The 19,942-nt window shown below is 51.6% G+C and overlaps 2 protein-coding genes across 3 annotated transcripts in view; one reads left to right on the top strand and one right to left on the bottom strand.

Annotated features, from left to right (window-relative positions):
* OTOG (otogelin) overlaps nt 1–1,249 on the bottom strand; it is a 100,839-nt gene extending 99,590 nt beyond the window's left edge. The window contains exons 1-2 of the mRNA XM_054438737.2: nt 1,076–1,249; nt 409–486 (exon numbers count right to left, since the gene is read on the bottom strand). Of these exons, the coding sequence (XP_054294712.1) occupies nt 409–486; nt 1,076–1,249 (252 nt within the window). The remainder of the gene's footprint in view (nt 1–408; nt 487–1,075) is intronic.
* A 2,595-nt stretch (nt 1,250–3,844) lies between these two features.
* USH1C (USH1 protein network component harmonin) overlaps nt 3,845–19,942 on the top strand; it is a 50,418-nt gene continuing 34,320 nt past the window's right edge. The window contains exons 1-4 of one of the 2 annotated variants that reach the window (XM_054438738.2): nt 3,845–3,989; nt 14,958–15,025; nt 16,727–16,870; nt 16,977–17,115. In XM_054438738.2, coding sequence (XP_054294713.2) covers nt 3,954–3,989; nt 14,958–15,025; nt 16,727–16,870; nt 16,977–17,115 — 387 coding nt within the window. In that variant the 5' untranslated portion in view covers nt 3,845–3,953. The remainder of the gene's footprint in view (nt 3,990–14,957; nt 15,026–16,726; nt 16,871–16,976; nt 17,116–19,942) is intronic. The other variant, XM_063671111.1, reaches the window with a different exon arrangement.

Here is a 19,942-nt window from a genome sequence, read left to right on the forward strand (position 1 = left end):
GTCTTGCCTGCATTCCTGAGGCTCCGCTCAGGGTATGGAGAGGGGCCTCTGACAGGGTTGAGGGCCTTCGCAGGCCAGTCAGGGAAAAGAGAACTCCATTCTTCTAAACGTTCATCTTTCTACTTTTACCTGCCAGAAGGGAGAGCTCAGCTCCCTCCTGAAAGAGCCCTGGTGCCTACCTCTCCTGAAAAAAAAAAAAAAAGAGTGGGCTACAGACCCCCAAGAGATTAAAAAGAATAGAAGGGTTTTATGAACTTGCACACCTCAGACACAGACCAGGAACCTGCTTGTCCCCTTCTGAACAACTCCAGAGACCCTGCCTGTAACCTACAGAGCTCCCTGCCAGCCTCAGATCCGGATAGACATGAGCTCCTGCTCAATGAAGCCCCCTCCCCAGACCCCCCTTACCTGGCCTCCCACCACTGTAACCGTGTCCCTCGTGGCAAGGGTCACCTCCTGGTGGCTGCTGCTGGAGGAAAAACGAGTCTGGCATGGATGGGGGGCTAGGATGGGTTTTGCCTCCCCACAGTCCCCTGGCCTATCCCACCCTAAGTGCTAAAGCCCTGGGGTCACCGATGCCAGAAATATGGATAGGAGCTGTGGGTGGGGCCGCCACAGCTCACCCATACTCACCTGGGTTCCCCAGCTGGCTCTGCCTGCGGCTCTGCACTGCCCCACAGAGCAGGTGTTGCGGCTGGGGAGGGGGATTATTCTCCACTCAAATTGTGCTTCTCTTTATTGGGGCCTCCCACCACCTGGCCCCTGCTGTTAGAAAGCCTCTCCCACGCCACTGAGCATTCCCCCATTCTCCCTCCCTGCAGCCTTCTCAAATCCTTTCTCTCCCTTCCCCGATGACCCTTCTCCAGCCAGGATCTCCCTCTTTCCTCTCAGTCTTTGGCCCCTAGCTCTCTCTAGTTCCCCACCTTGGGTCTCTTCCACCCAGCCTAGCTTTGGACTCTTTCCCCCGTGGTCATAGGCCTGCCTCTGTTGGCTTCGGGGTCCCTCCTCCACTGACCGCTCCTCCTGGGTGTCCCTCTGCTCTCCCTCAAACCTCTCTTTCCTCCCTCTCTCCAGCCTGCGCCGGCCCGTTCCTCATTCCTTTAACGTTTCTCATTCCTCCAGCCCCCGAGCTCCCTGAGTCCACAACCCTCTCACCGAGGCGCTGCACCCGCAGGGACTCGGCTGCTGGCTCACCCTGGGGCAGCCAGACACAAAGCAGCCAGCAGAGCACCGACGCCGGGACTCCCATAGGGACACGAGGGGACCAGAGGACTTGAGCACAGGGCCAGCTTCCCGAGGTGCTTCCCTGGGCTAAGGCAGGGTCACACCTCCACTCTGCAGCCGAGGTCCCTCTTGCTCTCATGCCCCAGGGCTCCCTCGGCCCCTCCTCCCAGGCTCTCAGCTCCTCCCCGAACTAGAGTGACAGGAGTACCCAGCTTATTACCATAATTTAGGCACCTGTCCATAGCCCAGCCTCTGCTCTTCTTGGCCTGTGGCCACTCCTCCCCAGGGGAGGCTGGATTCGGATTACTCAGCCCTAAATTTTGTAGGGAAGCATAGAGGCAGCCTATGCAACCTCCAGCTCCCTTTACCTGGGTCCTGGAAGCCCAATACCAGAGACTCAAGATGCGGGTATGAGTGTGGCCCTATCCTCTCCTTTTACAGAGGGCCATGCTGAGGCCCTGGGACATGCCACTCAGGGGTCAGTGGTCAACAGCAGAGCCCGCAGAGTCCTAACCTATGTTCCCACCATGCCCCACCTCAGCTTCCACCTGGGTCTCCACATCCGTATCCTATGACCAGTTTTGAGCACCTCTAGGGAATGGATCATGCCTTAGTCCTCTGAATGCCCAGCACCAGCTCCTGCCCTAGCTCAGAAAATGACAACTGAATAATAAAAGTGTTTCATACTCCTATGTTATTGCCACCTTCAAGGCCAAACTTTGACAAAACAACTTTATATGTGTGAACGAGGTCCACTGTCTGCCCAGGAGGAATTTTAAAATGGTGAAAGCATGGGACTGAGCACCTGGGGAATCTGTACATCATTCACTTTGTCATCACTTAGGGAACACCAACTAGATCCCAGGTCTCACATAGGATGATGATGATGGTGGTGGTGGTGGTCGTGGTGGTATCGGCCCTAGTAGACTCTTAGGCAAGGGTATAGATTTGAGATGCATTCCTTCATTCATTCACTCAACAAATTTGTTTGGCATTGATTCCATGCCATGCACTGTTCTAGGCATATAGTGGTAAATAAAGCAAACATAGCTATCTTCACACAGGAGGAAGCTGGGGGCACAGATAGGAAGATGAAGAGGAAAGAGCTAAGGATGGAGCCTTAAGGAATGCTGGTTAAGGAACAGGCAAAGGCTGATTGTCTCCAAGGAAGCTTGAAACAAAAATTCATGAGAGGGGAGAACCAGGTCTCAATGCTATTCTCAAAACAAAGCAGGGGGCATTTTAAGGTGGAGGGAGTCTGTGGGGGTGATGGCCAATGTAAAATAAGGATTGGGGTGGCAGGTGAACAGCATTCCCCTGGGTAAGGACATTCACTCACCTCTTCCAGGATTCTAAATACAAAATAAACAGCCATATGACATTCTTTTGCAATGTGGAGAATCAATGAAGTAAGTCGGAGGAGAATGCATTTTGTGTGGCCTTTTCTGGACCATTCAAAAATCCCACAAGTCTTTCCATTTTATCGCTGACTTAATAGTTAATGCTAAGGTGAGAAAACAGATCATATTTTAAGGTTCTTCTCCAAGAGGGATTTACATCTTAAACTAGGCAGTAATTTAGCTCAAACAAAAATAGTGTGCTTGTAAAACTTCAGCTATTGGGAAGAGGGATGCAGAGGGGTGTTTAGGTGCCCCAAAGTTACAATTGTAAGTGGTTACCGGATGTAAGCTGCTGTCCATCTCCTTGCCCCTGCCCTTGACAGGGTGCAAAGGGCTCAGGTGCCTCCCTGGGTTAAGTTCAGGCACAAGCCCCATACTTAGCCTCTGATTTACACGTTTTTATCACCCCTCTCCTAGCCCCTCTTTCCTTTCATTCATTTCCAAGCCTGGTTCATCATTGTCTTTGCACCCAGCACTAGACCTAGGAGTTAAGCAAATGCTGACAAAATTGAATTAAATGGACCAGAGGGTCTGGGCCCTGGGTGAAGGTCAGCCATAGATCAAAATGTCACTGCCAGGCTCTGCCAGGCTTCGATGGATATGTGAGTGTGCTGGGTTTGGGTTTTGTTTTGTCTTGTTTTGTTGGGGGTGGAGGTGTTAGGGAAGGTGGGAGGGGAAATCAGTTGAGGGGGCCACTCTCACACACACTGGTTCAGACCCCTGCGGCCCACAGTAAAACCCAGCCCTGCCCCCAAGGAATTCACAGAACAAGGATTGATTTCTCCCTGGTGGAAAAGTGCAGGAGGAAGCCAGGACTGAAAGTACGCTGGAGGTGAGGGCGTAGCAAAGGCTGACAGTCCAGGAGGGCCATGAACCTCGACAAGAGTATCCAGAGAAAACGGACTAGATTGCCCCGCCCCCTGCCCACCAGTGTAAATAGTTTCCGGATCTCTCTATTCCGGTCCCCACAAAAAAGTCCCAAACCTCCTCCCTAAGTCTCCACGATCTTCTTCCTCAAACGCCTGTGTTCAGGTACCACTTCCAGAGAAATACCAGCTTGAAGCCCAGCTACTGCCACCTCAGGCCCATAGGCACACTGGGGCCCATTTGCTCCCAGGCTTCAGTGGGAGGCGACGATTCAGCACCGGCGACTCCAGCCTCGCAGCGGCCCCGCCCCACAGAGGCCTGGCCCCGCCCCTCCGCGCTCAGGCCCCGCCCCCAGCCCCGAGGGCGGCTGGCCGGGTCGCGGTCGCGGCTCTTTCCAGCTCCTGGCAGCCGGGCACCCGAAGGAACGGGTGGTGCAACGACGCAGCTGGACCTGGCCCAGCCATGGACCGAAAAGTGGCCCGAGAATTCCGGCATAAGGTCAGAGCTGCAGGGAGCCCCAGGCTTCTGGGACTCCGGAGTCCTGGGCGCGGTGGGTAGGGGATGGACACCCCGGCACTGCCCCTCCCTTTTCCGGCCCCACCTGATGGCTCTGGGTGGGCTGGGACACCCGAGGGTCGTTTGGCTGGCAGCAGGGATCCCCAGTAAAGTGAGGGAGGGAATGCGGGGACTCCGGGCTCAGGGACTGCTAAACGGGTCGATCTTCTGCCAGTCTTTCTCCCTCTGCCTTCCAGGGGCAGGGACGTCTCTGGGGTTTGAATTCCTTCCAGTCTTGGCCGCTTTTCTGAGGTGCCTCCTTTGTGGGCAAGCCCCTCTCCTTCCTAGTGCCCCCAGCTCAGGGCTGCTGAGGCATGTGGAGACAGTCTGGGGCAGTATCTGAGAGGTGGGGGTTGGGAGAAGGGAAACTAGACGTCTCTCTCTCTGCCTTTTGACCTCAGAACATGAGTTAGAAGCATTTCAGCCCTGCCTGCCTAAGGGCGTTTCTTAGGGCCTGAGAAGTAGCTGAGGAGCTGGTGCTGACCCGGGTGCGGTGGGGAGGAAGGGAGGAGGTACTGAGGGCGCCGGCCGGCCAGATCCTTCAGGCAGAGCCGGGTCCACCCTGGTGTGTCCCAGTGAGGGGCCTCACTGGTGGTCTGGGATTCTCAAGGACCATCTCTGGAAGCGGCCAGGTTTCACACAGGGCATTTCAAGAACGATTCACAAAGCTGTGCAGAATCTGCTGAGGCCCTGAGACCAGAGAGGGCCATCAAAGAGATCCAGCCCACCTCCCCACCAAGCCTTAGGATGCCTCTGAGTCTGGGGTTGAAGCCCTCGGAGCGGGGGGCGGGGAGTGGGGGGGGGTGGGGGGGCGGTTGGTGGTTGGTATCTGGAACTCCCCACAGGCCCTGCCTGAAGGGCAGGTAACTATTGATAACTGTGTGACCCAAGGGTCTCCCAAAGACCCCAGGGGCAGTGTCTTTAGACCAAGCCAAACCTCTTCCTGGTCTGAGGGCTGAGCTCAGGTAGGGCAGGTCAGGGTGCTTAACCCCTTCCTTCCCATAAAGAGGCCCATAGGAGCCAAGGAGCCAGCCAGTGTAGGGGCCACAGGGGCTTGGGGCCAAGGGCCTGGGGTCAACTATTCATTTAATAAGCATGTTTTGAGCATCCTCTCTCAGCCAAACCCAGTCTGTGCCGTTTGCTGGTGGTGTAGGTGGGAGGCAGACCCTACCCTGGTAATTACCCATGTCTGGGTGCTGCGTGTTGGGGCCAAGCTTTTGTAGGGGCACAAAGGGACAGCTCAAACTGGCAGAAGGCTCCTGAAAACAAAGTCTTGGGCATCCCTGGTCCTGCTCCCAGGGGTGGGTGATAGCTGGAAGTTCAGTAGGAATTTAGGGGCTGGCGAATACCAAGGGGCGCTTGAGACAGCATTCACCGTTACATCCTGTTGCAAAGAGACATGTCGGAAGAAATTTCAGCCGCTAAAGACATTTTGTGAGTGTAGATTTCAGGCAACCCAGTTTGAAGGAGCTCAGCCTTCCGTCCCCCAACCCAAGACTCAGGGTTGAATTTCACTTTCCTGCCCCTGGCCTGAAATAACATCAGGTCCTCTGCCTTCACTCTGTGGGGCACCTGCTCTGTCTTTTTTGTGAGAATCATCTCCAGGGTCCCTGGTGTCTGATGCAGACCCTGGGTTTGCCCTGTTCCTCTTCCCCAGGTCCCACAGGCTCCAAAGGGCCTCAGACCTCCATGTTTCCTCTGCCCTACTCTTCCTCATCACAACAGTCATTACTTATTAATATCCCTGTGTGTAGGCAGGGTAGGCACCATGTGCTAGGCAAGGCCCAGGCTGGACTTTGTGCCCCGCTGCCTTGGAGACAGCCACAGCATTCCCCTCCCAGGTTGGGGATCATCCAGGAACTGGGGAGAGAGGAAGAAGCAGCAGAGGATAGAGAGGAGGCACACAGACATGCTGGGAGAAATTTACAGCTTGCTGTTGTTTGCTTTGTAGGGGTCCCTTCCTTAGTGTTTTGGAGGAAATGGTTTGTGATCTAAATCCTTAGTTGTTGGAGGTAATATTTAAGGTAGTGCGTTATAATGGAAAGTGCTGTGTGACCTTGAGCAAGTTACTTAATCTCTCTGTGCCTCAGTGCTCTTACTTGTGAAAAGAGATAACAATATTTAACGAATAAGGTTACCATGAATGCTGAATGAGACCTACATGTGTGTGGGGAGCTTAAATAGACCCTGGCACTTAGGGAGCTCTTAAAAAATGTCCACTGTTGATTATTATCTGGACTTAGCAGAACTGGGACTAAATCTTAGCCCTGTCACTGTCAGGGAGACCTTGGCCAAGCCACCCACTCTCCCTGAGTTTTAGTTTCTTCAGCTATGAGATAGAGTTTGTAGTACTTACCTCACAAGACAGTCAAGACTAACTAGCAATTAAAGTACTGGCTGCTCTGGGTCCACAGTAACCACACTGTTTCCAGCTGATACCTGCAGTGTCCAGTGTGAGCCAACAGGCTCCAGGCATCGACTCCTTTTGATTTGTGAAGTTACCCCAAGGCCGCCAGGAGCACTTGCATGCCCTTCCAGTAACTAGTAGCAACCTTGGGCCAGGATTTGGGGGAGCAGGGCTTGGTCAGAAACTGTTTTCTCCCTCAGAGAATCAGCTTTCAAAGGGAGACTGCTCCTCTGTTCGCAGCACCAGCACATGGCAGGAACTTGGTTACTCATTTGCTTAAAAGTATTTATTGCCTCTTCAGCAATCATTCATTTATGAGCATAGCTGTGTACACTGCCTGGGGCCAGGCATCTGACAACCGGGTGGGATGAATAAGATCAGAAAGAGCCACCACTCTCTAGGAATTTGTTAATCATTCATTCATTCACATAGGCAATAAATATTGACTGAGCCCTTAGTATATGCCAGGCAGTACTCTAAGCATCGAAAAACAAAATAAAGCCCTTGCTGTCTTAACAGTACATTCCAGTGGGGAAGACAGATAGTTAAAAGGAAATCGACAAAAGTATCATACAATGCCAGGTAAATTCTATGAAAAAATAAACTAAGATGGGGAGAGAGAGACAGTGAGTAACAAGGGAGGCAGTCACGAAGGCCTCTCTGAAGAGGTGACGTCTGAGCAGAGACCTAGAAGAAGTGAGGAGAAGGAGCCACAGGGATTCATGTAGAAGAGCATTCCCTAAAGTGGAAGCAGCAAGTGTGAAGGCCCTGAGGCAAGCAGATGCCCGCCTGTATGGAACAGCAAGTAGGACAGCGTGTCCCAGAGGAATCGTGAGTGGAAAATGGTGAGAAATGGGTCGGAGGGGTGGTAGGGGCCTGGTAGGCCATGGTCAGGTCAGGATTTTCTTGTAAGTGTGAATGATTTACATTTAAAAGTAATTGTTCTGGCTGCCCTGTAGAGAATCCACTGAGGGGCCCAAGAGTAGAAGGGGGACCTCAGTCAGGAGGCTCCTGCAGGAGCCCAGGCCAGAGGCAGGGGCTCGGACTCGGGTGAGAATGGGTCGGATTCAGGATACATGTTAAAGGAAGAACTGACAGGCTTTGCTGATGGATTGGCTATGAGCGTAGAAAGAGAGGCATCAAGGGTGAATCCACATTTGGCGGAGACGGAGCAGGTTGGTGGAGACAGAGCAGGAGGTGGTGGAAACCTAGCGTTCCACTTTGAATGCTGTAAGTTTGAGACGCCTGCTAGAGGTGACTGAGAAGGCTGTAAGTCTGGCCTGGAGATAAGCATCGGTAGGTCCTTGGGGGTATGAGTGGTATTTAAACCCCTGAGATGAATGAGGTCACTTAGAGAGACAGTGCAGTTGGAGAGGAGACCCAGGACAGAGCCTGGGGCACCTCAACTTTTGGAGGAGAAGGAGCAGCAAGCAAGGAAGGAGAGCAAGGAGAAGCAGGGCGTGATTGCTATGCCAGGCACAGGGTGAAATACTACAAACTAGCTGACATGTCAAGAGCCTCTGAAAAGATGAAGGACACTGTCTATGTCCTTGATGGTGGTGATGCTTTCACACGTGCACGTTTATCCCCAAACTCATCAGGTTGTATACACTAAATATATACAGCGTTTTACATGTCAGGCATACTTCAATAAAGTGGTTCCAGAAAAAGAAAAGAAGTCGGGTGTGGTGGCTCACGCCTGAAATCCCAGGATTTTGGGAGGCTGAGGTGGGAGGATCACTTGAATCCATGAGTTTGAGACCAGCCTGGGCAACATAGCGAGATCCCATCTCTACAAAAAATACAAAAATTAGCCAGGTGTGGTGTTGTGCACCTGTAGTCCCAGCTACTTGAGGGGTTGAGGCAGGAAAATCAATTGAGCCTGGAGGTTGAGGCTGCAGTGAGCTGTGGTCACACCACTGCACTCCAGCTTGGGTGACAGAGTGAGACCTGGTCTCAAAAAAAAAAAAAAAAGAAAAAGAAAGAAAGTAACAGAAAAGGAAAGAAAAGAAAGAGAGACAGAGAGAGACAGAGATAGAGACAGAGAAAGAAAGAAAGAACCCTAGACAAGGAAGAAAGAACCCGAAAGAAAGCAAAAGAAAAAGAAAAGATGGATGATAAGAAAAGGAGAATCAAATAAAGCCTGGTACCACTGGGATGCACACTCTGAAGGCCTGGGAAGAAGTGTGGCTGGATCTATTCATCCCACTAACATCTACAGAGGGCCACTCGCTGCCCGCTGCTGTGGGTATAGAATTAATGTCCACTTATTCTCACTTAGTTTTATGTAACAAACACAGGACTTACTACCTGCCAGGCACTGTTCTAAACTCTTCATAATTATTAACTCATTAAATTAATACTAAAAAACAATGATTAATCTCTCATAGTGACTAAATCCCATTTTAAAAAGAGATGTTAGTCCCCATTTTACAGATAAGGAAACTGAGGCACAGAGAGGAGCAGACCCAGTTGGGGAAGGGGTTCTTTGGCTCCACCACCACACTCACAACCCAGGCCTGTGTTTGGGCCACACACAGGCTTGTGGGGAGACAGGAGGGTAAAGGGAGAAAGTTCAGCACAGCTTGGTGAGTCCCATGGCAGAGTTGGGGACAAAGTGCTGTTGTGTGCACAGAGAAAGATGTGGCCAGCTTTGTGGGGGAGCCTAAGGAAAGACTTGACCAAGAAGAGGTGACATTTGAAGTGAGTCTTAAAGGTAGAGGAGGAGTCCACAGAGAGGAAATACTGCTGGTACCACCACTGCTAATGGCTAACCAGGGTGGCAGCAGGGAGCAGGTGGCTTGTCCAAGGGGGAAGCCAAGAAAGCTTTACGAAGAGGTTCTACAGAAAAGGGCAGGATTAAATGACCCAACAAGCTGCACCCTGGGGCCAGATGCAGGAGGCCAGCATCCCTGAAGGGGCCAGTAGAAGGAAGGTTACCAGAACAGGTGAGAACCAGGGCTGCCAGAGAGGCCCAGACAGCAGCTGCAGCCTTGGGTGGAGGAACCTGCCCAACTGTGGCCCAGCAGCCAGCCCCCAGGGACTAAGAGCCTCAGTTCCTGTCTCCCCACGCCTCTCATCTCCTGCTTGTGCCTCCCGATGGCTGAACACAGCAGAAAGCCAGAGGGGAGGGGAGCCCAGGCAGAGCCCTCTGGACAAAGGGCAGGGTGGAGAAGGCTGGAGGCATGAAAGGAAAAGATCTAGCACACATTTTGGAGACCTTGAAATGTCCCAGGCGTTGTCATACGTGCTTCACATATACTCACTCATTTAATCCCCACAACAGCCCAAAGAGACTTCATCAGGCAGAACAACATGCATTATTTAATTTGTTCTGGCTCTCTTTCTCCATGTTTGACTCGGTGCACACCTAAAGTTGAATCTTCCTGAGTTGAATGTCCCATGGTTCCCCTGTGTAGCTATCCTGAAGGGCCAGTCCATATGGGGGAATACAGGGGGATGAGACTGGAGGGTACCACATGGCCAAACCCAGCTTTTGCCTCCAATACCCTAGACAAGGGGCCTGAAGATTGTGAGGGTGGAGATGCTCCCTGTCCCCTCCTCCCTCCCACACAGACCGATAGCACAGTGCCAGAGAAACATCAGTCAGCGAATGCTAATCTAGGCAGGGCTGGCAGCAGGGGCAGGGGGGAGCAGGGATGATAACAGAGATCCCCAACAGCTATTTGTAGATGGTGGGCTCCTTTAGGGCTTCTGTGCTCAATATCAAGAGGGATCCGAGAAAAGGAAAGGCTTTCTAAATCTAGTCGGAGAAAAAAGACTGGTGTCTTTCCCACAGTAGGTGTTCAATAAATGTGTAATGGACAAGTGGACAACAAAAGAGTTATATTTCGTAAGTGGATACCATGTGGTAGTTTGAAAAAAAGCAGAGGTTTTGGAGCCAGTAGGCATAGGTTGGGGTCTCAATTCTGTCACTTCTCTGAGCCTCTATTTCCTCATCTGTAAAATGGGGATGATAATGTTCACCTCAGAGGGTTGTTAGGAGATTAAAGATAATACACATAAAGTTCCTCAGGCAGTGGACAGTCAGTAGGGAGAGGCTGGCTGGGATAAGTGAGCCAGACAGAAAGAGCCTCAGGCTGGGAGGTAGGTGAGGAGGCTCTGGACTCTAGAAGAGGGGACTTGGGCCTCATCTGAAATGAAGGCAGGATTCAGATGAGAGGAGGGAAGCCGTCCATTGTGGATAGATGGAGTCGCTGGGACCTACTTTTTTGTGATGAATTGGAAGTGAACTAAGGGGAGGCAGACCCAGAATATATGTGCTGAGGACCAATGGAAAGGTGGTGACCCAGGCCTGGGCCAACAGGTCAGAAAGAAGGCTCTAGACTACAGCAAATAGAGTTCACATTTCATCAACAGACGCCACTGGGCACCGTGCACCTGTGTGCATGACATGGTTCTGGGTTCCACAGGGAAATGAAGAACATGTTTGGAAGGAAGGGAAGAAAGGAGTGTGGGAGACTTACTGCGTGCCTGGTGCTTCATATGTACCTGAGTACAGGGTACTGGGACAATGGTACAAAGCACCCTAGAGCAGGGGCTCCCCAAAACTGATCCTCGGGCTAGTGCTAGGCGGAATTCCAGAAGACAGGACACTATATAATTTTTTAATATTGGAAAAGTAATTTGATTTGGACCACAGGGAAGACTACAAAGAAAAAGTAATTTAAGTGATGGTGGTATTGTTACTGCACGTTCAGGCTTTAGAGAAACTTCCATCTTTCTCAGCTTTCTTTCCTGGTGCCTTTTAATGCCTGAAGAGTGAGGTGTGAGTGTGTGTTTTCACTCAAGTGTGGTCAGAGAACAAAGCAGTGCTGTTGTCTCTGAGTCTTTCTGAGATATTTCTGGGTGAGAATGATCCCTCCCTTTGCAGGATCTCCTGTGTAACCAGTTTTCAAGTTTTTGATGATCTATCACTTAGATTCATATTTAAAGAGCATTCTACATAAACCAGATCTATTTTCCCTGTTAGCTGTTATGGTCTATAGAGAATTGTTTAAATGGACAAGTCAGACATGGCAGTAGATGGAATGATCTGAGTGAGGACAAGAAGATTCCAGTGTGTCAGGGGAAGGATCTGTTCCACTGCAGCTGAGTCCCACTTGGGATGTGGTGAAGTGAGCAAGGGCAGAACTGAGGACAGGGTTTGAGTGACCTAACCGGTGACAGTGGGTGGACATGAGGCTGAAGAGCTGAGCTCTGCAGCTGTCTCAGGAGACAGGTAGGATGAGACCTCTGGGAGCAGTGGTCAGTGCTGGAGGGCTGCTGACAAGGGCCAGGAGCCCAGGACCTGCAGGGACAGGCTCCTTTCCACCAAGACCATCTCCAGGTGATCTGTGCTTGGCCCAGGAAAGGGAGAAAAACAGAATCCTAGACCCTAACATGGCAAGTTACCTTACTCTTCTACCTCAGTTTTCCACCTAATGCACAATAAACATGGTCTAAGGAGGACAGTTCCTCACTACTGAAATCTAATGCTACAGCAGGATACATTTCTGCAAAGAGGGATAAGAGAGAACTTCAGTCCTAAGGCCTCAGTCAATAAGAGATTCCCTCTCCCATCTTCTTTCTTGTGTCACCACCCAGGGTTATAACTAGGCTAGAAGTCTTTGGTCAGGACGTCCTCTCTCCAGCCAAAGCAGACGTGATTTTTATACTCCCCTTAGAAAGTAGAACACTTGGGTTCAAAGAGTCATTCAAAAGATGTCCCATTTTCTCACTCATTATAGACCAAGCCAAAAGTGTTTTCTTAACAGTGCAGAGGAGAGAGATGGGGCTTAGAGATAAGAAAGGAGTTCTTGAAAGCAAAGGGTTTGAAATTTTGGCCTAAAGGGACCTTGGGAGTTATTTTCCCCTGCCAGGCCTGAGTCACAATCAATGGTCATCGTGGCGTAGCAGAAAGAACATGGGCTTTGGAGTCAGACTTGGGTTCACATCCTAGCTCTGCTTATTAGCTGTGGGACACTGGGTGAGTTGACTTAACCTCTGTGATCCTCAGTTTCCTCAGCTGCAACATGGTGTGAGAATATTGGCCCCAATGTGATAAACAAATGGAATAAAGCCCATGAAAAGCTCCTGGTGCCACCGCATGGGGGCAACATCATTTCTCTTCCCCTTCTGTTCCCATGGTTACCTCCCTCCCACCTGGACCATGTGGGCATACCAGGAGGCAGGCAGATAAATTCATTCCATACTTCTTTATTGAGTGCTTACTATGTGTTAGGCACGAGGAATTTAGAACAAAATAGACCTCATCTTTCCCCTCATGGGATTTTTCTGTCCAGCGAAGGTGACAGAGAAAACAATTCACAGAGAAAACAAACCTTAAATTACAAATTGTAATCAATCTGTGAAGGAATTGAAACATCTCCGGGGTGCAGGAGTGGGTTCTGTCTTGGTAGGTGAGTAGGGAAGACCTCTCTGGAAAGGAGGCAGCTAGGCAGGGAAGTGGGGGAAGCAATCCAAGCAGAGGGAACAAGCATACGCCAAGGCCCTGAGGCTGGACAGCGTTCGGCCTGTGGGAAGAACTGAAAGGAGGGCTTTGTAGCCAGGAAGACTGGTAGGAGAGGAGATTGGGCTTTGATAAGTCAAAGTAAGGAGTTTGGATTTAGGTTTGGTTTGGGGTACAAGAAACTACTGAGCAAGCATGCGACATATCTAATTTATAACGATATTTCTCGCCCCTGCTGCTAGGAGAGTTCATACTTCTCCATCACAGCCCAGTGTGGGCAGCCCAGGCCTGTCTCAGGGAGGCACCCCCCCCCCGCCACAGGCCTGAGCAGGGGGTGTGAGAGAATTCAGGCTATGTAGAGAGATGAGCTTTTGGAGGTGGTGGATGCGAGAGGCCAGCCTCCCACCCTAAGATTTAGTACCACCCACTCAAGCAGATGCTTCCATCTCCTGTCATCTGGGAGCTCCCTTTTTTTTGAGATGGAGTCTCACTCTGTCACCCAGCCTGGAGTGCAGTGGTGCAATCTTGGCTCACTGCAACCTCCACCTCCCGAGTTCAAGTGATTCTCCTGCCTCAGCCTCCTAAGTAGCTGGGATTACAGGGGCACACCACCACGCCCAGGTAATTTTTGTATTTTAATAGAGACAGGGTTTTGCCATGTTAGCCAGGCTGTTCTCAAACTCTTGATCTCAGGTGATCTGCCCACCTTGGCCTCCCAAAGTGCTGGGATTATAGGCATGAGCCACCGCACCCAGCCCTAGCTGGGAACTCTTTGCACTGAGGTAGGGAGAAAGCAAGGGTGCCCTTTTGGAGCAGGTGGGCTGAACTTCTGTAGCCACTAAAGCCCAAGCTGTGAGTCAAGGCTCCCAAGTTATTCTCACCTTTAATGAAATGCTCAGTCTGATTTTACAGGGAAGGAGGTACTGCCAGATCCAGGCCAGAAATCTGCATTCTGTACCCCCTGCTCAGGCCAGAAATCCCAAGGGCTGGGCCCAGCATGTCCCCTCTGTGGTGGGACAGATAGACTGCCCCGGTCTTCCAGAACCCTTGGGATACCCACAGAAAGAGGTAACGCTGCTCTGGCCCTCTTCTGAGGACCAGTCAGTGGAGAGCATGCAGCTTCCAGCCGCAGCCTCTCTATGAAGGGCTGAGGCCCTGGGCCGGGAGGCTGGAGGAGAGAGGGACCCAGTGACCCCTCAAGCTTCCACCTTGCTCTGTTACCCGTTCTTGGGCTGAAGAGAGACCCAAAGATACAGTGTAGAGATTCACACTGAGGTAACTCAGGGAGTGGAATTCAGGGCCTCCCACTGGGATTGAGGTGCTAATGACACAACTCCTGAACCCGACCTTAGAGTCCCAGCCAGTGACGTCAACAAAGTTGAAATGATGTAACCTGACTCTCCCCCTGCGGGGCTTGTGCAGGGGCCTGGGGAGGCGGAAGGAGTGGCCAGGAAACTGACTAGTGGACAGAACTCAGGGCAACCCAGCTAAGGTCAGGACAAGACAGAGTGAAGGTCCCCTGGCACTGATGTTACAGAAGAATTCGGTGGTAAGGGTCTTCTGGCGAGTGGCATGTGCTATCTGAGCGAGTGGCCCAAATCCTTCCTGAAAGCATTTATCCGGCACTACAGCCACCATCAGGTAAGACAGTGGGCTTCTTCTGGCCACGGATGACACAGCCATGGGGGTGAGCAGCAGCACTGCCATGGCAGCGTGTCGCTGTCACATGGGGATTCACATATGTACATATGTGTGTACATCCCCGTGTGTGCACATATTGCCCCACCTGGGGACGAGGGGTGCCTGGCCACATGTGGAGGGGCAGCGGTACGCCTGTGGCCACATTGGGGTGGTCTGCATAGGTCTGATGCATTGGGGTCAGAGGGGCAGCCTGGCCTGTGGCTTCTCTTCTCTCCTCACAACTCCAGCCCTGAAAAGCTGCTGGGGAGGCCTTTGGGGATGTCCTCTCCTCCCTGGGTTCTGCTATGCGGAGTGCTGTCTGGAGCTGTGATTCTGCTATTGGATTTTCCAGGTGGATTTTCTGATTGAAAATGATGCAGAGAAGGACTATCTCTATGATGTGCTGCGAATGTACCACCAGTAAGTGTGCTGGGTCCATCTCTTGTGGACCACTCGGGTTCCTTTGTCTTCAGGGAGCCCTGGGGTGGGTTGTTCTGAGACAGAGGAGCTCAGAGGGTGGATGCTCACTGCTCCTGGAAATCAAATGGACATACCATTCACTCATTTCAGCAACTATTTACACAAGTACTTTGTACTTGGCTTTGTACTAGGGGCTGGGGTATACTTGTGAGCCAGACAGATTGGTCTCTGTTCTCAGGTTGCTCACAGTCTGATGGAGGAGGCTGTCTAGTAGCCAGATAGATTCAATAGAGCATGATTGTTGGGACAGAACAACAAATGCCAGCTGGCCATAGTCCTTGCATCAGATGTCTCTGATCACCCACTTGCTTTTTGATTCATTTTGTATACTTTATAAGCTCCTGCCACTGCTGGGCACTGTGCAGAATCTGGAAATGAATTAGATCCACTTTCTTTCCTGGAGTAACTTGTGGTCTGGTGAGGGGAGATGAACATACACTGCAAACACAAAGAACTCTAATATAAGTTACATCAAATAACTGCTAAGTAGAGGTAAAAGCAGAAATGTGAAGAAAGGAGTTTTCCTTTCCAACTGCGAGGGAAGAGGAAGGACCAGGAAGGCTTGAGCAAGGCTTTGAAGGATAAGAAAGATTTGGGGCCAGGCACGGTGGCTCATGCCTGTAATCCCAGAACTTTGGGAAGCTGAGGCAGGAGGATTGCTTGAGCTCAAGAGTTAGAGACCAGCCTGGGCAACATGGTGAAATCCCATCTCTACAAAAAAAATACAAAAAATTAGCTGGGTATCGTGGCACGTGCCTGTAGTCCCAGCTACTTAGGAGGCTGAGGTGGGAAATCACCTGAACCCAGGAGGTCAAGGCTGCAGTGAGCCATGATTGCATCACTGCACTCCAGCCTGGGCAAGATAGCAAGACCCTGTCTCAAAAATAATAATAATAAAAGAAAAAGATTTTTGTAGGTGGAATATCAGGGAAGGGCATTCCAGAATGAGGGATCAGCATCAGCCAAAGTGTGGAGGCGTGAAAGCAAGGGTGTGAATGGGGATAAGTAATCTGAGGGAGGACACGGAGATCATAAATAGCCACAAGGCTGGAGAAGCTCCATGGGGACAGGTCATGGAGGGCCTTGAGCCTGCCGAGAAGAGTGGACTTTGTCCTCTGGGCAGTAAGGAGCCATCAAAGGGTTTTAAGCCAGGGAGTGCCTTACACTGAGAAAAGATGACATGACAGTGAGTACGTGGGCAAGCAGCTGGAGTCGAAGGTCTGAACAGCGTGAGGGAGGAGGCACGTGAACTGTGGTGAGGTGAAATTGACAGAGCTTAGCAGCAGATACGAATGGAGATGATGAGTGTGTGAGGAGTCATCAGCATCTCACACAGAGCTTTCCCCTCTGGAAAGAGCCCAACGTCAGAGATAGGCAGCACTGAGTTTGAAATCCTGGCTTCATCTCATCTGCAAAATGGGTCAACAATCCCTAGTAGACTGGTTTCCTGGGGATATTTATATGAGATAACAAAGTCTTCTCAGGCACTGGCCCGGTGTGAAGGACTCTGGGCTTTTCAGGAGTGGTCTCCTCCATTCCTAAGCCTGGGCCCAGTGGCTGAAATGGCTTTCTCTTGGAATCCCTGGGTCCCTGAGGTCATGGCCAGGGGTGAGGCTCCAGGCATTCCCGGCATCTCCACAGGACCATGGACGTGGCCGTGCTCGTGGGAGACCTGAAGCTGGTCATCAATGAACCCAGCCGTCTGCCTCTGTTTGATGCCATTCGGCCGCTGATCCCACTGAAGCACCAGGTGGAATATGATCAGCTGACCCCCCGGCGCTCCAGGTGCAGAGGAAGCCACCAGGCTGGAGGCAGGGGGTGGAGAGGTCACCCTGGGTGGGGCAGTGCTGGCAGCCAAGCTGCACCGTCACCGACCTCTCCTCTGTGGCAGGAAGCTGAAGGAGGTGCGTCTGGACCGTCTGCACCCCGAAGGCCTCGGCCTCAGTGTGCGTGGTGGCCTGGAGTTTGGCTGTGGGCTCTTCATCTCCCACCTCATCAAAGGCGGTCAGGCAGACAGCGTCGGGCTCCAGGTGAGCAAGCAGTGTCCGGGGGAGGGGGACTGAGGGCCTCGCACCTCCTGTCTCCCCCTCACTCATCCACTAGGCTGTGTGGCACAACGTGGTCACCCACTTTTCTGAGCCTTCGGGCGAAGAAGAGACTGGCGCATCCTGATGGGTGTTCTTAGGCTCATAGAAATCAGGCCGCAGGCAATTGCCTGTTTTCTTGAGTGAAGCTGGTAACCTGGCTGCTGCCTGCTTCCAACTGCTGCTTCCTTCCAGCTGCTGCCGCTGCACTTCCCCCCACCTCCCCCACTCCCCAAGAGAGGAAGATAGTGATGCCGGCATATGAAGTTTTGGACCTGTTGCCTTTTACCAGCAGGCGGAAAGAAAGCCTGGTGCAGTGTTATGCCAAAGAGCATAGACTCTGAAGCAGGGTTAGCTGGGTTCAATTCTGGCTTTGCTATTCATTAGGCTGTGTGACTTGGTGGAATGACTTAACCCTGTGCCTCAATTTCCTCATCTATAAAATGAGTTGCCGATAGTACTGTTTACCTCATCAGGTTGTATGAGTAAATGAATTAATAGTAGAAAGTGCTTATAGCAGGGCCTGGCACACAAATGCTGTGAGTCTGGTAAGTGAACAGAGAAAGGGAGATTTAAGAAACACCTGGAATGTGACAGGTCACATGCTCACAAGCAGTCCTTGCTATATGCATTGAATGGATCTTCCCCATTTTACAGATTTAATAGTAGCTCAGAGGCCAGTAAGTGGCAGAGCCAGGATTAGAAACTGAGTCTCCTGACTGCCAAGCCCAGAAATCTCTCTTCAGCAACCCAAGTGCCTCTCCTTTGGGGTCCCCACACCTCAGGGCCTGAGCAGAGATGGGCAGACCTCCAGGTCTCACTCCTACCTGAGCCCAGGGCTGTGTTTTTGTGTGTTGAGATAAAGGAGGCCCTCCCACCATCACCAAGAGCTTCCAGGGGGTTTGTTATCAACATTCCAATCCGGGCTGCCAAGCTTGCGGCTTCAAGGGGCTCGAAGGCTAATGGTACAAGACACTGTGGCGTAGGGGGTGGAAACAGGGAGCTGACAGACACCGCTTTGTTCTAAATCCCTGTCTCATGGCTCCCTGGTGGTGTCTGAAATTTCAGCCCCTTCATTATTTCTTTCCTCTGCAGCACATTTTCCAGCTCAGAAATGCAGCCAGAGAAAACACATAATGAGCTCCTCTCTTGGCGTCAGCTGAGGCCGCCTTTTTTCCAGGGCAAGCTCTCTTAGGACAAGCAGTTCTCAATGCTGCCTCGATGACTGGGGGCGTTGGGGTATTTTAATGAGACCTAGAGTTTTACCTTCCTGGCTGTTTCTCAGGCTTATGAATTATCGGCCCTTTCTCTAGCTGACGGGTTCATCTCTCCTTTGTGCCGCTGTCCCTCAGATCGTTATATCATCGTGGCCCTTGCACAAAGGGCCCTTTGCAGGGCTCCACACAGGGCGAGACGGGGAGGAAAGTTGATCCTGCAACCTGAGCCAGGGGCCGTGTGGGAATCATTCTGACTGGGGTTCTGGGCAAATTCCCTTTAGGAATAAGACAGGGAACTTTACTCAGAGGAGCTTTGGGAAAAACGGCTGCATCCATTGACCTGTCTGGGGTTCATGTTTCTGGGGAGATCTCATGCCTGAGGGCAGCTGGAAGAAGATGCTGGAGGCAGGGGAGGAGCAGGTTCAGATACAGCCTGGCTGGGCTAAAGACCTGTGCTGATTTGACCTGTGAGGCTGGGTCCCCAGTGGTGGGCTTGGACCCTCCCACAGGACCTAGTCCTGGGGATCCACCCCTCTGCCCTTGTCCCCTGCTGGAGATACTTGGTTTTTTTTTTTTTTTTTTTTCCCAAGAATATCCTAACTTAACCTACATCCTCTGCCTTGCACAGGGCAGCCTGTGCCATACAACTTGCTGTATATTCCAGGCCTAGAAAATTATTCTGTGAGCCTTGGTTGTCCCTGTCATAACATGGACAGTGTAATCCCTGCCTTTGTGTGGGACTTGAGGGCTCTGACAGGTGGCAAGGATTCAGAGAGGGCAGGATGCAGAGAATTGCAGCTAGGCTTGGTCGGATGCCCTTCTTTTCTGCTTCCAGACACCCAAGAGACACCACTTGTCTATCAGGGAGACCTGACTTCAAATCCCACGACACTATTTACTATTGGGGTAACCTTGAGCAAGTCACTTTAACTCTCTGAGCCTCAGTTTTCTCATCTGATTAACAGAGATACAAATTCCTGCTCTGCAGGGTTGTTGTGAAAAATAGGTGGAAGGAGTTAGTCTGGCCGCTGTCCTTGAATTACATGTTCCCAGAAACCTAGAAGGTTCTTTAGTGGGCCCCCACCCCAGTGCCACTTTGAGCCCTTGACCACTCCTGTCAGGTCCCTGAGAAGACTGGGGTCTGTGTCCCGGAGTGGGAGGGAAGCATCCCTTGGAATAGTGAGAAAGTGACTCTGTGGGAATGCTGTAGAGGGCAGGAGTTGCCCTAGAGGACCCCTTGGAGGCTGTATGTCCACCCAGCCCCACCTACCTAGACCCACAGGGAGTCCAGCTTGCGTCCCTCACGTGTGCCAGCAAGTCTCCAAAGGGTGAGCACGTGTGTTTCGAGTTAAGCCCGAGTTAAGCTGACCTGCACTAGCCTCAGACAGGAACCTCTCCAGGAGCCAGTCTCTGTTTTGCAGCTACGGGCTGTGTGACCTTGGACAAAACCTCACTTCCTTGGGCCTCAGTTTCAGCTGATATCTGAGAGTCCCTCCTGCCCTGTGGTTATTAAATGAGGAGCTCCAGAATTGATCCCCAGGGCCGGGGTGCCTGGA

The sequence above is a fragment of the Pongo pygmaeus genome, chromosome 9, assembly GCF_028885625.2.
Source record: "Pongo pygmaeus isolate AG05252 chromosome 9, NHGRI_mPonPyg2-v2.0_pri, whole genome shotgun sequence".
In the NCBI taxonomy this organism is placed as follows: Eukaryota; Metazoa; Chordata; class Mammalia; order Primates; family Hominidae; genus Pongo; species Pongo pygmaeus.